The 16355-nt window shown below is 42.8% G+C and overlaps 1 protein-coding gene across 7 annotated transcripts in view; it reads right to left on the bottom strand.

The window, feature by feature from the left end:
* Fbxw11 (F-box and WD repeat domain containing 11) overlaps positions 1-16355 on the bottom strand; it is a 96331-nt gene that overhangs the window by 11340 nt on the left and 68636 nt on the right. For all 7 annotated transcript variants that reach the window (XM_055604609.1, XM_055604608.1, XM_055604606.1 and 4 more), the window contains 4 exons: positions 13187-13373; positions 11654-11744; positions 3630-3767; positions 1323-1441 (listed from right to left, as the gene is read on the bottom strand). In XM_055604609.1, the coding sequence (XP_055460584.1) occupies positions 1323-1441; positions 3630-3767; positions 11654-11744; positions 13187-13373 (535 nt within the window). The remainder of the gene's footprint in view (positions 1-1322; positions 1442-3629; positions 3768-11653; positions 11745-13186; positions 13374-16355) is intronic.

Genomic DNA, 16355 nt, shown 5'->3' with positions numbered 1-16355 from the left:
CAAAATAATTAACTCAGGGATGTCTTCAGGTTTGGAGAGGTGACAAAGACAATCCCTCAAGACAGTAGGCTTTCAGTGGGTCCGTGATGACAGGAGGAGTTTGAAAGTTGGGGAGCCTTGGGTAATCCCAAGCTTAAGATATCTGCTGGCCTCTGGCATGCTGAGGAATCTATTGCTTATATCTGAAAACTACACTGTGGTAGTATATCAAAGCACTTTCTGTCTTACACTTGAGACATGGGATGCACAGGTGCAGCATCTCCAGAAAAAGCCCCAATATCCTAAAGGATACTTCAATATGGACCAGATGACCTTGAAGGCCAAGCAGTGACATGTGGCAGAAGAAGTGGCCTAACGGGGCCATCACAGAAGCCAGGGCTAGTCTGAGCAACTCTCGTACTACTCTGTGTGCCTGTAGATGAGCAGTCCTCTCTAAGTACTGGAATTGCCTGAGAAGGGCTGCTCTTCTCTGCTCTCACTGCCTGCACTTCCCCTCAGTCCAGCCACACTTCACTACAAGATACTGGACCCTGGGTCTCTGCTAGATGCCATCGCTCCCCCGGCAAGCCGATCAAGTGTGGGGAGCTGTGCTTTCCCCAGTGTTTAGGTACGGATCTCACTAATGCTTCCTTTTTATTCTTGATATCCAACCACCAGTCACTGCTTCCCTTCGACATGTCTTCTTTACTCTGCCCTGGGGCAGTAACTAAAAACTAATGTTTCCACCATTAGAATGGTTACAAATACAGTTATGAATGACCTAAACTCAAGGTTCAAAACTGCACTGGTTATGTGACTCCAAGGAATCTGTATAAGCTCTCAGTTTTCTAATGCATCTACAAAGATGAAGACAATGCCTAAAAGAACTCAGGCAGAGATTGTAATCAAAATGTACCATCTCTGGCTCTTGGATCTCACTTTCCCAAGGGTCTGCAAACAGCCTGATTCTTTCAGTTCCTGAGCCCTTCACACTTCAAGAACAACTAACTTCTTCCTTCTCTGCTCTGGATGGCAGGCTCCTAAGAACTGGGGGGGGGGGGGGAGCTAATATAAGGCAGTATGATTTTATAGGAGAGCACACTGCCATTTCTACAGAACATGCAAGAGAACAAGACACATCTAAAACTCAGCCTTCCGGTCTATTTGCTTAACATGACTCCATCAAAAGGAGCCTTGAGATACAGTAAGTAAAAATATGTACAACATGTATACATGCATGTGGATGTGTGTATGGCGTATGTGTGTAAATCCCTGAAGAGGTATACATCTTTGTCTTCTTAGGACAGGTCTTTGAGATCAGAGAAGGCAACCAGATGACTTACCTCACTGTGGAATCTGAAGAACCAGTTACAATGACTCGTTCATCATACTGGAGGCAGAGGACAGAGCCTGTGTGTCCTGTTAGCACTTTCAAACATTCCAGGCTGGTTTTATCCCAGATCTAGTGAGACAAGATCAACCACAGTGGTAACTTAGTGCATACACTTTACCCAAAGGCTCTCATGCATCCCACACACTAAATCATACAAGAAAATACACAGGGTGTAGGAAACAAGATGAGTAGGAAATGACAAGGCAGGAAATGACAAGAGGAAACAGAACAGAGGCAATACCGACTAGCTTCCAGGATAGACCTAAAACACATACCCTTGGGGCTGGAAAGACAGCTAAGCAATTAAGAGCACTGACTGCTCTTCCAGAGAACCTGTGTTCAATTCCCAGTACCCACATGGCAGCTTACAACTGTCTCAAAATCCAGTTTTAGGGGATCCGACTTCCTCACACAGACACACATACAGTCAAAACACCAATGTACATAAAAATAAATTATTTAAAAAACACATAACCTTATAGTGTCAAAACTTTACCTATATGGAGTGTTTGTTCCCTGAAAACCCCCAACCACCAAGAGTTCTTAATTAAAAAATATGTTATTTTATTACAAAGTTAAGCACTTAAGAATCACAACAAGGGCTGGAAATAGGGCTCAGAAGAGCACTGGCTGATCTTCCAAAGGTCCCGAGTTCAATTCCCAGCAACCACATGGTGGCTTACAACCATCTAAGATGAGAAGGCAGAACACTGTATACATAATGAATGAATCAATCTTTAAAAAAAAGAATCAAAAAGTGGTTGTGTGGTGACACAATGAACCTAGTTTCAGAAAATGAAAAGAAAGTACATTAGTAGTAGTTATTTTCACACCCTGAGCTTTTTCCTCTCTTCTTTTACTATTCTTCCGTTTTCCCTTTCCAAAACATCACACATTGACTCTTGCATCACACAGCCTTTTCGACTTTGTTTCTTTAACTTAGTAATATGCATTCAAAGCTCTTTGTGTCTTCCTAAGGCTTGTATCCCACCAACTGGTTGTACTGCCGCTTATCCACTCATCACTACAGGACAGGGCACCTGCTTATTTCCAAGGCTTGGCAATTATGACTAAAGCCGCTGCAAACGTGTGCAGGTATTGGGGTATCCTTTCAACAAATACTAAGTAACCGAAGCACTGGGCCAGAAGATGAGAGTGTTTTCTAAGGAACTGCCAAGAAGCTTTCCAAAGCAGCTGGGCGAGTTCACATTTCTACAAGCAATGGGCGAGGGCTCTGCTTGATTCCTCACTTTCACCCAGTCCTGTGAGTGCTGTGGTGTTGCCACACTCATGGAATGTGATGTTTCTCACTGTTGCTTTCCCCTTCCTTGAAGACTGACAACATGGCCACTTTTGCAAATGCTGCTTTGCTGCCTAGATACACTATCTGGAGATGTATCTATTAAGGTCTCTGTCTGTTCTTAAAAATATGTTTTATTTCCTTATTGTTGTGTTTTATAGTTTCCGCAACTTTAGCTAGCACTCCCTTATCAGCTGTCTTTTACATGTATATTCTGTCAGTCTGGGGCCTGTATTTTCTTACAAAGCAGAAAACCGTCATGCTAATGAACCCATCAATTCTTCTTTCACTGACCATGGTCTAGTATTACATCTACAATGTCATCCCCAAACCCAAGATCATTTTACCACATGAGCCAGCAATTCAGCTTCAAGGTTTTGACTCACTCAAGTGAACTGAACTTATATTCCTGCAAAGACCCTGCACAGGTATTTCCAAAGGCTTCATTTACAATTCTGAGAAGCCACAAGCAGCTTGAACATGTCTGAGAACTTAAATGGATTAGCAGACTATGATGTTCCCAATAACATGGAATGCTACTTCACAACAAGAATAAACTTTTGCTAAACAAAGCAAGAGTGAAAAAAATTAAACACTCCTGTACTGAGAAGTCAGCTTCAAGAGTTTGTTACATGTTATACAGATATAGACTGATAGGAAATGCTAGATTTTATATATGGATGAGTAAAGTGAGGCTAGGAAGACCACTGGTTTCCCAGGCATGAAGATATAAAAGGGTTATCCAGTGGGCAGAACAAGGGAATCTGAGGGGAATGTGCTCAGAGCCAGGGACAAGTGGGATGAGATAGGAAAACGCTGGTTCTGGTTCTTTGGAATCACAGGAGAGCTGCTGATGCTGAGAACAGAGAAAAATCTATCATCAGCAGCAGAGACTGCCACACAGCAGCACCTCACTCCTGTGCCTCACTCTAGAATTACACAGACTCAGCACCTCACCTTGATAGAGTTGTCTCGGAGGCCACTGATAATTTTGTCATCATCATACTGCAAACAGTAGACACCCTTACTATTTTCAGAGCGGCACTGAATCCTCTGCAAGTTGTGTCGTCCACACCGCCAGTTTGATTCTATGGTCTGGAGAGAGGAGGCAAGAGGTAGGTTTTATGAGTCAACTTTCTGTTAGGTTTCACAACCTCTTGATCCTTCCAGAAGCAGAACCACAGAGACCCCAATTTTACTCTCCCTAATGAAACACCAGGCAACAAAGCTTCTTCTCAAACCCTCCCTGCCTACTAGCAGCTGCCATGGGATTTCCGTCGAGGTCTGGGTTAGATCTGAAATGGCCTAGACGGAATTCAGTACCTTTAAAGAACATTTATTTGTCCCCCAAAATACAAATAAATTGTAACTCACTTAGTCACTCCCTAATGCCAATTAAGATAGTTGGCAAAAGACTGGCCCCATTAGTAAGCACTATACTAACAACCCACACGTCTAACTGAGGAGTTGTCTGATCCCTGAAGACTGCCAGTGCTTGCCGGCCAGAGAACTGAAGTTCCCACAGGACGGAAATCACTCTAAATAAGAATCGAATACTTTGCCTGGTGTGGGGAATGCCTTTAATCCCAGAAGAAGCAGGAGGATCTGAGTTTAAGGCCAGCCTGGTCTACAGAGCAAGTTCCAGGACAGCCAAGACTACACAGAGAAATCCTGTGTATGGGGGTGGCGGGAAGGGGAGGTTGTGTCTAATTCTCTCATCACCATGCACTGTTTAATGAGCTGTTAGCATATTCCCAGCACTAAGGGCAAAAGATCAACAGGATGCATGTTGCATTCCAAGGAGCACTGAGTCAGTTGTGAGGGCATATACTTGGCAGGACTCGGGAGGGAAACTGAGTCAAGTTCAAGGCCCTCACACACTCACTCCTCACTTTTAATGGTTAGGCTTATTTTTTTTTTTTCTTGGCCTTAAAATGCAAAGGCAATACACATTCAACAGAAACTATCTTTTGAATTTTGATCCTTTCCCTGGCTGGCTACATCGATGCTGGATGACAGCGGATGCTCAGTAGATTAAGTTTGTTACATACACTTCCACCTACACTATCTTCAACTTACTATGGGCTAACCAGATGTAACCTCATGGTACATTAAGGAACATCTAGATTCTCAACTAAATTTACTTGGCCAAAGATTAAGCAAATAATCTTGGTAGTATTTCTCATTATTTTCCTTTTATAAATAAGGAAACCTACCTAAAGCTGCAAAATAGTAACTGGACTAGCTAAAAATCACACCCAGTTCTGACCAGCCAGGATTCTGCTAGGAATATATTCCCTATATAACGGATAAAGAATAGTCCTAGCTCTTGGGCAGAGAACACAGAACTCAAACACACCAGTAACAATTCAGGAGACTGTCTGTGTCAAAAACAAAAACAAAAACAAACAAACAAACACCAATTGATACAAACTCTGGTGGCAGGACCTGAGGGCCACCAAAGGCAACCTGGCTTGAGACCATGACTCAGTTTATGGGGAAGTAGAGTGTGTTCAGCAGAAGGCCTTGCCTTAGGCAGCAGCTAGGAGGCACTATCCAAGATTAAAAGGCATAAGCCTCTACTGAGACTACCTATCTGGATTCTTTGAAACCAGTAGCCAACATATACAGCTGTCCACACGCAACTTCAAGTCCAGTTTGAAAGATGACCTCTGCGTAGCTAAGGCACAACTGTTTGCTGCATTGAAGAAGGTAAGTCTTGCCTTTATTCACAAAGGAGGCCCAATCACTGGTTCCCCTAATGCCCAATAAGTTGTATTTCCTTTGAACTCTAAATTGCTAACATTCTCTAAGTGTTCCAGGCTGGCGCCATGCTTCCTAACACTGTCCTAGGTTTTATATACTGTCATCCCTGGGCATCCAGAGGGAAGTGGCTCTACAATCCTGCACAGATACCAAAACGTATGGGTGTTGATTTTATAAAATAGCATAATTATGTAAAACAGCATAATTACTTTGTTTTGTGTATTGGCTTTTTTTTTTTTTTAAGGTACTCCTCACTTATGTAGCCAAGGCTGGTCTTCAACTCTCAATTTGATTGCCTCATTTAATTAAATAGTATAATATTTTTATAAACCTATACATATCCTCATGTACACTTTAAATCATTTCTATATGAGCTTTAATAACAAGTATGATCTAAATGAGAGATTTTTGTGTTTTTGTTGTTGTTTTTTTGAGACAGGGTTTCTCTGTGTAGCTCTGGTGGTCCTGGAACTAGACCAGGCTAGCCCCAAAGTCACAGAAATCTACCTGCCTCTGCCTCCCAAGTGCTGGGGTTAATAAAAATATTATATAAATATAATACTTATATTTATATAACTGGCTCAATAAAAATATTATATAAATGATTGTGATACTAAAATATTTAGGGAATCCCAACAAAAGGAAAACAGTCTTGTTAAATACATGTTAAATACAAACGCAGTTTCTTTAATTCTTTTCCACTGTAGTACCTCAGTTTGCTGAAGCAGATACATACACAGCCAGCTGTATGTCTAGCCAGTTCATCATCTCACACCGAGGTAAAAATCAAGCCCACATTTTTGTAGAGAAAGAAATGGACAGCTAGAGCTACTAATACATATAATAATACATGTATACTTGAAAGGGCAAGTGTCTGTCATTTGTCACCCTCAGGCTCAGCAAGGGCCCTGGGAGCATCTGGGTCCTCACAAGCCAGCACTGAACAAGCAAGGACAGTATATGTTCAACCCCTGGAGGCAACAGCAGAGTAGAAAATCTCTTCTGGCCACCTGCTACCATCAGAACTTCCTCAGGCAAGCATTATCTCCAGTGGCCAGCAAACTGTCAAAACCAGAAAAACTAACTCACCCCACCTGCACAACCATCTCTCAAGCTAGGTCTCTATGAGCAACTTTTTAAAGGGGTCCAGAGCATAAGAACTTACTTAAACAAACCCACTGTATAGAAACATCTAAAGAAACAGTGTATTTCTAGATAGTGACTGGGCCATCTCAGCATGCTAAACATTCCAGGGAAATGCTGATTGAGGACGCCAGATCTATCAGTAGGGAGTCTATTCCTGGCCCAGCAGTGACGTTGGGTAGTAGTCACCCATTTTCAGATGCCAGCTGTCCACTGGAAGGAACTGGAATTGGTAGAGAGTATGTGATTCCATCTGAACCAAAGTGTCATATACACAGCATGTCTTATTTTAGAGCAGGCATTGTTTTACAACTTCGTAAGTATCTTTGGGCTTTAAAGTAGTGTGAATCTAAAGTACGCTTTACTTTGTATTTCAATGAACAAAGAAGGCATAGTTACATCACAGGAGAGTTTAAAAGAGGAAAAAAAGCTTTCCTTCACATAGAGGAAGCGAGAGGCTTTCTTACATACTTTCCCACTGCTCTCCAAGGCGTTTTCTCGAACAGTGTGAGCTGGTTGTAACTTTTAACTACCTACCATACTGAGGGTACAACAGAATGGAGTAAGAGAAGAGCCAAGGTGAGACCACATGGTTGCCTTGGCCAAATCAGTTCCTGAAACACCTGGGCAAAGAGTCCAATAGTAAAGCTAAGTTGTCCTGCCGGCTGTCCCTCAGGCAGCTGTGAGAGGACAGAACCTCACATAAGTGCCACCAGATAGCCCATTTTCCCTCTAAGTCAAAAGGAAACCAGGGTATGGCTGAGCTTCTCTGTACTCACAAGGTTCCTACGTTGCTAAGCCATTTTTAAATTTTAAGGAAAACTTCAGAAAACTCTTGGTGAGTCATGCTGGGAAGTCCCCAGTTAGGGCAAGGTTTTAAATCTTTAGAGTCTTGAATCCAAGGTAAGTATAGCTCACTGGAACCCAACAGGAAGTCTCTGCCAGCCACCAAGGGCACTCCTGAGCCTGCCTCTCTTTAGCTCTCCAGGCCACCCACACATAAAAGCAGCACTTGCTGGCGATTATGTCTGCCCAGAGCACTACCGCCATGGCTGACAACCTCAGCTCTCACTCGAATTCTTCTCAACTAGGTTTTCACAAAAACTAGACCTTCCCTCCTGGCAGGCAGCCTTGGCCGGTGGCGCAGACTGAGCAGCAGCTTCCGCCTCTAGGAAGCAGATCAGGAGAATCTGTCCCCAACTACCAAAGGGACCACGTAAGATAAAACATGTACTCATCATAACCTACTGGGAACACTGCCAAAAACAGTGGGCTGTAATTAAAAAGGGAGGGTTCTCCCCAAATTGCAGGAATTATTGTGATGGCCTAGGCTGCTATTTATTGCTGAAGCCTGCATTTCGTAGTAGGCCCAGCAAGGTGCTCAGCCTTCAAATGGAACTCAGCTATTATCTGAGCAGCAGTAAGGCCAGTCACATGCAGGTGCCCTCTCCAATACCTGCCCTACCATGAGCCATCAGGTGGTACAGCTACTGTAGAAGGGTATTTCACGTGTTAGAGAACTTGTAAAATCCCCTTACCCTGCGCAAATTTTCAAAATACTGGGAAAGTAGCCATGATATACAGAGTATACAGCGGCATTTAAATTGGCAATAGAGTGAAAACAGATGTCTGAGTATGGAGGAATAACATTATTTTTAGAAGCCTAAACATAACTGGGTGGGTGGGCAAGCTTCAGCATTTTCTAGTCGGGACAATGTTAATATCAAGCTTGCAAACCACAAAAAAGCTTTCCACTTTCCCTGAATGAAATGTGGTTTATTAAAAGGTGTGATACAACACACCGTCATTTTCCCCACGGCCAGCTCCAAGGAGAGTACTTCAAAAGCCACTTATCCAGTAAATATAAAGAGTCACTACTCTGAAATGGCAGAAAAGAAAAATGCAAGTTCAGGATACTAACATGTTTGCCATCTATTTACAGAGGCGCTTGGGAGTGTGGGTGGAGGGAGCCTGGGGAGTCAGGATCCCAGTTCTGGAAGCTAAGGTCAACCAAGTACCCTGCAGTGCGCAGTGCGCTGCCTTGAAAACAGCGTTGGCAAGGACTCTAGATAGTGAAGGAGGGTGTGGCTGCCTCCTGGCGGGACAAGCCTCAGGTTTACCAGGAGCTCCCTTTCAGTTTAGGGGCCCTGCAGACCATCTGTGTGGTCACAACACCCAGAAGAGAGCGACCTTTGTAGAAAACAAAGAATGTGAACTATTCTCCACAGACTCCGACTCTCACTTTCCCATTTTCTGAACAGCAGAACTAGCCACACAAAGCCAGGTTGTCTGTTTTTCCTTAAAACATAGTGATTTTCTGGTGGCTTGATGTGGAAGGCAAAGTTCAGAGAGGAACATTTTCCTCTATGCTCATGAGAGCCCAAGCTGAGAATGGATGTATATCGGGAGTCGGCAAGCTGTCAGGATAGAGGAGAAGAAAACAAAAGTGCTATCAAGGAAGCACCTGATCTATGGAATGTAAGGGGAAAGAATACACTGGGGACCGGGGTACAGACTAGGGGGACCTGAACACTTGCCTGGCAATTAGCTGTTCCTTTACCTTTCAGGCAGTGGGCAGCGTGCTTTAAGATTAAGAACCTTCCAACACCACCTTTTCCCTAACACAACTAAAGCAAGGCCAAGGGATCTCATCCCCACAGTCAGGATGCTGAGTATCCACTCCCTGAGCAGACCATACAAGACTAAAACGTGCCTTTCTCCTTTACTTCCTGAACTTTCTACCTTGGAAATAGCAAACAAGTAAGTGTAAGCCGAAGGCTAAGACAGACCTCAGCTAAAAGCCCACCTCTTCTATGTACCACATTCTAAAACTTCTTTTAGTCTCAGTTTCCTTTATAATATGATATGATATGGTATGATATATGATATGGACCTTGTAAAATAACTGCAATTAGCTATGTAAATTCCCTAACACAGTTCACGGCAGACTATAGGGTGACAATCATAGTGCCCTGTGGGTGAAGCTTTCACAGCAGTCACTGTGGACAAGGCCAGGCTCACCTGTGTGCCTCACACTCTGATCTATGGATCAACTTCCACATATATGTCTGACCTGACAGAACACAGCATGCTGCTAATACAGAGGGTGGAGCTCTATTCAAAGGTGGCACCACTGGCCATACTGCAACAGTCCTGTATGAAGGGCCAGAGAGTGTGCGGTTGGTAGGTGGTGGGCTCTGCCACTCAGTAACTATGTATGTAGAGAATGTGGATAGCTGTGCACTGTGTAGATGACAGCATGCAGTTGATTACGGGCTGTGTCACTCCCTGTGATCCAGAGGAAGTTTACCTTGTCCGTAAATGATTCTTAAATGTTCAATATGGACTTGACCTACTTTCCAGGTCTCCAAGCTATTGAATTAGGAAATATGCTATAAACTGCTAAACAAAGTATCTGGTCCTGGTAAGTGCTCTTATTAGTGATACACTGTTTCTGTCACTGTTACTATTAGTGCGTACACCAAAGTATATGCGTCATCTCTCATACTAAAAAACTTAGCCACAAAAATCTGCGGAGACTCTTGTGGCCAGGCAGTGGGTTTCCTAAACCACACTTTAAGAACCACTGGGAGGACCACCATGATGCAGAGGTTTTGTGTCAAACAGCGTTTCCCAATGGCTCCATTTCCCATCACATCTGCCTCCTTTGCCAGCTCTAAAGTATTATTTTAGCCTGAAGAAATGGTTATGGTAAGTGTTGTCATACTGTCAATTATAACGGTCGTCATGGTGACTAAATAAAATAATCTACATCACCAAACCTCAATCTGATAAAGGTTCTCCAGAGTTCCTGTTTATTAATGACTGGCTTTAAACAACATCTCCTCAAAAGGAATGCCTTCTTGGGACCACTCAAGCAAAGCTGAGAGTCTCTAGCAACAGCTGCCCCCACCAAAAAAACAGAAAAGCATTTCCAAGATATCCACATACACAAATGTCTTGGGGCACCAACCTAGAGCAGCCCCTTCCCTCCTGAAATGCAGACTATGCTGACAGTCCACTGTGCGTCACCCACTAAGCACTGCAGGACACTAGTACAAGTTTTGAACAATAGGTCAATTAATTTTTCAACTTTATGTGGCAAGAATTTAAAATTACTGAGTCCTCCCTAAAAGGTTAGTTTTCAGGTTGTTTTTAAAGGGCATACACCCAAGACAAAAGTTTCTCTTTTAAACAGTGATATCTGGTCACACACAGATGTACCATTAATAAGATGGCTCCATTAGTTCACATCTGCCTGAGATGGGGCTGGGGATGAACTCTACAAAGGCACATGTTTCTCCATTAACGAATTTTGGCACAATAACTTTTATGTTCCTCACCTGGGGAAGAGGATTACTTCACATTTTGGAAACTGGAAAGGCAAACTTTTCTGCCAAAGAGGAAACAGTGAAGTAACCAAGAAGAAGCAAGAACACATGTGAAAGAGTTCATGAAGAAGTACCTGTGCATGTCTTTCCTGGTTCAAGGAAAGGGGCTAAAGAATAAAACTGAACTAGAGCGCTCCAACAGGGTCGGACACCATTAGCGTTTCTTAGTAAGTGAACAGAGTGCTGCCGGTCCCTGAAGTCACTACACTCAACTCCACAACAGCTCTAAAGCATAACCTGCTTCACAAAGCCTGTTTCACAGTGGCTTAGAATAACCTGAGCCATTTTTACGAAAAACTATGCATGACTTGAGAGAGAAGACTACAAACATGCCTTCTACAAAGATGGCTCAAAAATATAAAAGTGTGTTTACCTAAAACACTGGGCCTTGGATTGTGGAAAATTTATCAAATTAGAATACAGTTTATCTTGGATGAAGGTTTTAATTAACTGGCAGCCTTACAGAAGCATTGCATGTTTTAGGAAAGGTTACATTTCTACAAAAAGGCAACATCAGCTCTGGAGAACAGCTACAGATTACACACTGTGACATTTATTTCCAAAACTCAACTTTTCAAAAATATGAAGACCATGAGTTTAGGACAAAAGGACCTTTAAAACTATATAAAAGGTTAAGAACAAGACCCCAGAGGGTGCAAAACAATTAAGTGAAACAGTTACCTCTATGTCCTGGATAATCTTTGGGTATAATGATCTGTAAAATGAATTGGGAGGGCCATCTGTGGGTCTGTTTTTAAACAGGTACTGATCCCTGGCAAGTGAAAACAAACAGATGTTATATTTTTTGCACATAAAAGAAGGGATTTTATTTAAGCATGCTTACAAGGACAGCCCGTGTTTCATGTTTTGCTTACACTGAATGCTAATAGTTCAAAAGCAAGGTTTTTGACAAAATACAGTTTCCATGGTAGAGACAATTTAATTCTGGCATGACATTGGTCTTTTGTTTTCTGAGTACTGTCACACAAATAATTAAGCTTTCATTCTAGAGCTGTTTTTCCCCCCTATAAACTTTCTTAGTAAAAACTTGCAAATAAAAAACAGGACACACTGAAATGAACCAGTTACAAAGTCAACACATTTTAATGAACCTCTAAAAAATTACAGTAGGCATTTTGAAGCTAGACCTTCACACTGGACTCTACACTTTCACTATCAAATATACTTTTATGCTCTTATTATCTACTACAGAAAGTGAAAAATTCATGCCAGAGTTAGAACCAGAAAAACAATTAGCTTGCCATCCTTTCCACTCCTCATGCCCACTAGCTTTATTCATTCCTTCATCCGTAGCACTGAGTCTTTCTCCTTCTCTTTCTATGTTATCCTGCACCCAGGCGTATAGTAAGTGCTAATGAAGCTTGTGAAGTCTTACTCCACATTAAACTTCCCCCCATAAAATGCAATCTCACCCTCCATCTTCCCAATCTTGTGCCTCTGTCTATAACTTTCTCTATGCTGACTAAGCCAAGTCACAGAACTATCAAACTGCATTTAAGCTCACAGGCTTTCTTGAAAACCCCTATGCTGCATTTCCATTCTTCCCCATGAGCAGTAGTAAACATGGAACTGACTTAACACAGGCTGGTTGAATAGCTCAGTGCTAGAGCCAGTTGTCTACAATGAATGAGTCCCCAAGTTCAATTCCCAGCAATCACAAAAGCAAATAAATAACATTACTAAACTCTCATATTTTCCTTTAAAAATGTGTTTTATGTATGGAGGTTTTGCTTGCATGTATGTGTACCACACATGTGCCTGGTGCCTATGGAGGCCAGAAGAGGGCATCAGACCTTTTAGAAATGGAGCAACAGAGAGTTGTGAGTTGCCAAGTAGTTGCTGGGAATTGAACCGGGGGCCTCTGAATGAGCAGCCAGTGTTCTTAACCACGGAGCCATCTTTCTAGCCCCAACTCTCATGTTTTATTTTCTTATCTTTTTGTGATGGGAATATTGCCTAACTTTTGAAAAAGCATAAATGAATAGGTTTAAAAAGATAAATGGCTCACCTATTTGAGGTATTTAAAACTTTATAATAACAAAAAAATGTCAGAAGGGGAAGTTCTAACAGCTTTAACACTAATCGTTTTCCCTTGTGTAAGTAGGCTAACACATTCATAAATATAATTGCCTATAATAATCAAGCTGACTATACACCCAGGAAATTTTTTCCAAACAAGCTCCCTGTACTTACCAGCCTCTTCTTTCTGAGAGTCCCTTCCAGAGAGGGTCAGTGCGCACCATCCTCTCAATGAGTTTCTTCCAAAGCATCCCTTCTGAGATCACTCGCTGCCATTCTTTACACACCAGCTCTGCTGCACACAGGGACCGGGCATCCAGGTAGGAAAGAATGTTTTCTGCTATGTGATCTAAGCCTTGCTCTACAAAACAGAAAGGCAATGAAAGAAATGGGTAGGGCAGTGAATACAGACTAGCCCTTCTTTTAAAGTAAGAAATGAATAAACCCTGAGGTAGGTGAAACACCCAAGAGCAAGACATGGAAAGGCTCCTAAACAGGTGCAGGGATGGCAGCTGCCCTTGGTATAAAAGCTGCCCTGGGACAGTTCTGTCTTTCTCGCAATTTTGAGACTCCTTTTTCCCTCCATTTTCCTGCCAAACCCTCACGGGCTAATAGTTTTCCAAAGTTACAGTCAAGACAGAGAGGGAAAAGCTCTTGGTGTGCCCTGTGGTGAAGCCAGGATGGAACTCAAGACTTACTTCAAAACCTGTTCTTGTGGTTCATATTCCCTGTCTTTTGAAATAAACCATACTCCACCGTGAATCCTTGGTAGCCACAGAGGCCAAAAGTTAAGACTGACCCATTTTTAAGACAGTTGAAGAATTAAAAGTGTTCATGTCAATCTTCTCATCTCCCTCTGATGAAGACCTATTTTCTGTACTGAACAGATGGGCAAGAACCCTCAAAGGCAATAGCCACATGCTTACTCACTTTAGGACTTTGGGGATTGAGTTAAACAGCCCACAGAAAGGTCAGCCACGAGAGCCTGTTGCATCTGTGGGGCTTTGCCATGGAAGATCACCATGGTTAGCCCTGTCACCACCTGTTATATTCCACCCCAGAGTTCTAGGTGTGTCTTCTGTACCTACAGAAAATACAACTCATCCCCAAGCACAGAACATTAAAATTTCATGTCCTAAGTTCACTGTGTGCTGCTGGTTCTATGGCACAAACCAAATGCTGACACACTCGTAGGCCTTAGCAGCAGCTGTTGCATCTATTTCCTTATCTGCAGAGTATGGGCAGAGTCTCTGGCTGTGAGAGTATCAACACAAAATGACACATAAGGAATTCTCTCCAAGCCAGATGGTGAAGGAGTCCATCCTATTTCACCGAAGGAAGGACAGCAGGCTTGCTTTACAAACTGAGGTTGCCTTCAAGTTTTAGAATGATATGTTACACTGCTGATGACAGTTTCCAGGCCCTTCACATACTAATTCTGTCCTGGACTAGATCTAAGACCAAAGCTCCACCCTGTTAATAAAGGCTGCATGGCACCATTGCTATCCTGCTTATTCAAATTACCTTAGGGTCATATAATCAAAGACTGACCTCCTTTCCCTAATGGCTTTATCAAGCAGACTTCCAAGATGGCTGCAAGTTAAAATCTTACATCCTTCCCCCTAGCTGCTATTAAAAGAATTCCATTGAATTCTGCGTTTGACCACCAGTGGGATGGAGTCAGCAGCACTTTATGCTTATTCTTACTATAGCTCAAGTTCAAAAGTTCCATGTGACCCAACCACTGCAGTCTCTAGAATTCTGGTTTTAGCATCCAGACCTGCAAAATGAGCAAAGAGATTGTCTATTCCCGCAGCTGAGAACACAGAAAATGGGTCAGAACCAAGGACAGCACCCAGGACAGTAGTTCTTCCCCTGCAGGCTATTACTGGTGAATCTGGTAATACTTAAGGGTCCCAACACTCTGCTCTCTAAGTCATCTAAATATGTCCAGTCTAAATCTGCCAATTCAATCCTCAGGAACATCTGGAAAAGCTCTCATGAAGACAATGCCATCTTTAGACTATTCTTCTGACTTACTGCGGTAAGAGCACCCAGAAGGGGAAAAAGTTGACTCTGGCTTACTTGCTAACTCTCCCGCTGGTACTTACTAACTAGCTTTGCAATCTTTCATTTGCAGGTTTGCACCAGCTGCTTTGGATCCCTTCTTAACATATGCAAACCATACTCACTGAAGAAAAACAAAACATGCATAAACAAATTAAATGCCAGCTCTAAAACCCGTAGCCAAGAGATCTTTCATATCCTGCATTCACCCTTTTGAGGATCACACACCCTTCCTAATCTCTTAACTTTTGTAATTAAGATGGGCCCAAGAGTAACATGCAATATAACAGCTGACATCCTACAAACACTCCCCAGTTGTTAAAACCTGGAGACTTGTCCCTTGGTCTCCTCTGGGCACCATCAGGCCGGACTATGTGCCCAGCTGTACCAACACTCAGTCATTTCTCAGAACTCCCCTGTTCTGAATACCAGTCCCAGGCTCTGTTGCTGCCTCACTAACATAGCCAAACTTTGGGCAGAGTGCAGGGAATCTTATGGAAGAAGGGGGAGCTAGACATAGAGGAGACAGGAGCATCACAAGGAGACCAACAGAGCCAAAAAATCTGGGCCCAGGGGAGCCTGCAGAGACCCATACTCCAACCAAGGACCATGCATGCAGAGGACCTAGACCCCTTGCTCAGATGTAGCCCATAGGCTGCTCAGTCTTCAAGTGGGTTACCTTGGATACCATTCTCCAAAGTTCAAATACCTTCTGTGTACCACATATTCATATGACCTCTCCTACATCTTCAACGGGAAGTCACACAGGTGTGCCTCTCTCCACACCACAGTTAAAACTATGAATTCAAATTCCCTATGTCATAAGCTGAGCCTATACTTATCACAACTATAACTACATTAAAATCATGCTTAATTACATTTCTCTAGCCACAAGCTAACACTTAGCTCTTCTTGGATTTCTCTAAATCTGGGGGTTCATTGGACTTCCTCCCACAAAGGATATTAACAGTCACTCTACATGACTCCCATGACTTCCAGCCCACTAACTGGATCTTCCCATTATAAACATGCCCTAACCAATACTCCTTTCGAAAGCTCTATTCTTGGAGAAATGAAATGGCAAGGCAGGCATGCATGAGAAAGACAACTGCCTTTCCAGGTCTCAATGGCATGGTTCCCGTGACCTGTGAAGAAGCAGGAGAACAGCATTCACATTTCCACTTCTGACAGGCCAGAGCCTGCAACCATGAGATGCTAAAGTGTGTGCTGGACTGGAATTGATTAGGGTCACTGACTTTGAAAAGCACAGCAACAA

The sequence above is a fragment of the Psammomys obesus genome, unplaced genomic scaffold (assembly GCF_907164565.1).
Source record: "Psammomys obesus unplaced genomic scaffold, mPsaObe1.curated_primary_1811, whole genome shotgun sequence".
NCBI classification, from domain to species: Eukaryota; Metazoa; Chordata; class Mammalia; order Rodentia; family Muridae; genus Psammomys; species Psammomys obesus.
Note: the sequence above shows the minus strand (reverse complement) of the source record. Positions and strands in the feature narration are given on the sequence as shown.